Source organism: Mirounga angustirostris, unplaced genomic scaffold (assembly GCF_029215605.1).
Source record: "Mirounga angustirostris isolate CCGP_5_RB_7025 unplaced genomic scaffold, mMirAng1.0.hap1 SCAF_1, whole genome shotgun sequence".
In the NCBI taxonomy this organism is placed as follows: Eukaryota; Metazoa; Chordata; class Mammalia; order Carnivora; family Phocidae; genus Mirounga; species Mirounga angustirostris.
The window spans coordinates 59,188,731-59,192,044 of record NW_026991709.1 but is presented as its reverse complement, the minus strand read 5'-3'; the positions used below and the strand labels follow the sequence as shown (position 1 = coordinate 59,192,044).

Sequence of the window (3,314 nt, the reverse complement as noted above, 5' to 3'; positions counted from 1 at the left end):
CCCAGGCACCCCTGTTGTAAACATTCTTGTACATGTCTCCTGTGGAACACGTGAAAAAGCTTCTCTTTGGAAAGACTGGTAGGAAGCAAAGCCAAACTTTTTCAAAGCAGTTTTACTAATAATGACAGAACCATACACAACATAAGAGATCTTGAATTTCCATGCCTTCTCCAACACCCAGTATTTGGACTGGACTGACTTTAATACCCAGCCCCTGTGTACAGTTTTATGTGGGTCAGTGCATAGAATAGAATGGCAAGTAGGACTCGCCCCATTCCCTGTATGACCAAATTCCTTGCATGCATGTTCACATGCATATTTGAGTGCGTGTTTGGAGGTTCTCCCTGGCCCAACTGGAGCACACTTCCTACCGCATGTATGACCTTCCTTCCAGGGTAACTGAGGGTTCAGTTCCCAGAAGTAAAAAAAGTGAAACTGAAGCCCCCTGGGACTTGTAGTCCCAAAGCTGTGGCTGGGCGCAGTGCTCTCTGGTATCTGTAGTTGCAGGCATGCTCTGTGCTGGTGGAAGTGGTGCCGTGTGCACCTTCTGTCTTGTTAGCTTGTGGTGGTGTTCCAGGCAGCAGTGTTTGGGCCTGTCCATGACCTTCACTTGGAAGGAATGAAGGCAGCTGGACCAGGCCCAGAGGGCCTTATTCTGGGAAGTACTGCTGGAGACCTGCAGACCCCTGGTCTCACTGGAGCATTCAATTCCCAAACCAGTGTTGACCTCACAGTTTGAAGCACCGGTAAGAGACAGAGAGAGGTCTTTGCTGAAGCACCTGTCCAGGTTACAGTTTAAACCCAAGACCAGCCTGCTTTGTCTTAGGAGGTCTTGCTTCAGGGAAGACTCAGGAAGCCAGCAGGTCCGCTGGGGCAAACCAGAGATCGGGGGGGCTGTTGAGAATGCAGGAAAGGCACTTGAGACCAGTTACAGTCTGCCACAAGGAGGCCCTCCTGGAGAAGATGAGCCTTGAACACAACAGGTTGGGGACAGATGAGAGTCTGCATTCAAGAGTTTTCCAGAAGCAAGATGCTGCAGGAGATGCTATTCATGACTGTGACTCATAGGCACCAAGTAAAGACACTGGTTCATGCAGGGAAGACCCTCTACAAATGCAAAGAATGCAGGAAAGTGTGCGACAAGAATTGCCTCCTTGTTCGACATCAGCAGATTCACACTGGAGTGAAGCCTTAGGAATGCCACATGTGAAAACGTAGACTTTGCTTGACATATGAGGATTCACGCTGGGGAGAAGCCCTATAAGTGCATAGAGTGTGGGAAGGTCTTTAACTGGAGGTCACACCTCACACTCCACCAGCAGATCTACAGTGGCAAGAAGCCCTCTAAGTGCAGTGAATGTAGAAAGACCTTCCGCTATCACTGTTTTTGTCCAGCATTACATGACCCACAATGACAAAAAACTCTTTGGGCACGGAGAGTGTGGGAAAGCCTTTCATTACGACTCTTCCTTAACTCGACACAGGAGGATTCACACTGGACAGAAGCCCTATACGTGCAGTGGATGTGGAAAGACCTTCCCCTTCCACTCTGACTTTATCCAACACGGTAAGACCCTCACTGCACCAAAGCCCTATGAGTGTAAAGAATGTGGGGAAGGTTTTTGCTACAGCTTCTCCCTCACATGACACACCAGGAGTCGCACTGGAGAGAAGCTCTGTGAGTGCAGTGAGTGTGGAAAGGCCTTTGACTACCACTCTGCTTTCATCCGGCCTATGACCATCCACACTAGGGAAAGGAAACATTGAGTGCAAATGGCGTGGGAAAGCCCTTGAAACAGCTTTCCTTTCCCTTGACACTTGAGGAGCGGTGCTGGGGAGAAACACTCGGAACCCAATGAGTAGAGGAAAGCCTTAAGCTGCGGCTCATTGCTCACTCGGCATCGAAGAATTCATGCTGGAGAGAAACTCCTTGAGCGTAAGATATGTGGGAAGACCTTTTGCACCCGCCCACCGCAGTCAACATCCAAGAACTTATACAGGGGAAAAGACCTCTTGAATAGAACTACTATGGAAAATCATTAGGTCACAGGAAACATCGTTCTTGGCATCTGAGAATTCCTGTAGGAGAGAGACCTCTCGGTTACGCACTTAGAAGAAAGGTCCGCCACACATCTGCCCATAGGCTGTGTCACTAAGCCGTCTCAGGATTATTTCAAAGAACAAGGTGGAGGGAGCTGTAGAAGAGAAAAGAAAAAGAAATGAGTGCACAGAGTCTCTCAGACGTCTCTGAAAGCCATGAGTATGAAAATGTTCATACGTTTCTTCCTTTGGGGCTGTCTGAAAGCTAACAGGGCCTTGCCCCTTCCCTTGTCCTTTATCTCTGTATTCACTCAAGTCAAGTGACAAGAGAGTTGGACAGTGGAGAACAGCTCTACAGAGATTTGTTGAAAGCACTCTCTATGGCAAAATGTTGTCTCTAGTCTTGATGAGCAGAAGTCTTTGTGAGAAATGTGAAGGCTAAAGTCATGAAATACTTGAAGTTTGTAAGAAGTTAGAATATTAAAAATACTGCCACATAAGATTTTTTTATATTTAAGGAGATAAGGATCTACGTATGAATAGGCACATCTTACTGCATGATTTAAGACTATTGAAGGTTTTGGGCACCTGGGTGGCTCAGTCAGTTAAGCATCTGCCTTCAGATCAAGCCCTGCATCAGGCTCCCTGCTCAGTGGGGAGTCTGCTTCTCCCTCGGCCCCTCCCCTCTCATTCTCTCTCTCCCTCTCTCTCTCTCTCCCCCTCACAAAAATAAATTAAAAATCTTAAAAAAAAATGACTGTTGAAGGTTTTAATTTTTAAAAAATCTTTCTTCGTGTGGTTTTGAACACCCTGCCCTCTCCATTTTTCTTGACTTCTGTTACCTGTTTTGATTCATTTTCTCAGGGATGTGGGGATGGTCCTGGAGCTGTGTGGCTTTCACAGTTGAGCTTGGAATCTTCCCTCCCACTGGTTTCTCAGCTTCTTTAGTCCTCTGTAGAGGGGCTTCTCCAGCTTCTCCAAAACCATGTCAGCAGTTTTCTAGAGGTTAAACTGGAACTAAAACAAACAAAAAAATAGAGCTAACTTAAACTAATGAAAAACTCAGGAAAAAATTTAAAAATTTTTAAATGAATACAATGTATTAAAATGTAAAACATGGAGATCCTTTGACACATTAATGCAATTTCTAGAAATCTAGTCAAGAGAAATATTCTGACAAATGTGCCAAGATATGTGTACAAAAATCATTGCCAAAAACATGTTTTCATATATGAAATAGTGAAAACAACCTAAATATCTATTGGTAAAGAAAT

General features: G+C 45.4%; 1 protein-coding gene across 1 annotated transcript; it reads left to right on the top strand.

The window, feature by feature from the left end:
- Window positions 1–932: 932 nt before the first annotated feature.
- ZNF80 (zinc finger protein 80) lies at window positions 933–2,180 on the top strand. Its single transcript, XM_064575571.1, is given in 4 exon segments — window positions 933–1,085; window positions 1,087–1,197; window positions 1,199–1,381; window positions 1,383–2,180. Coding segments are annotated over 4 exon segments (801 nt in total). The 5' UTR covers window positions 933–963; the 3' UTR covers window positions 1,768–2,180.
- Window positions 2,181–3,314: the final 1,134 nt, after the last annotated feature.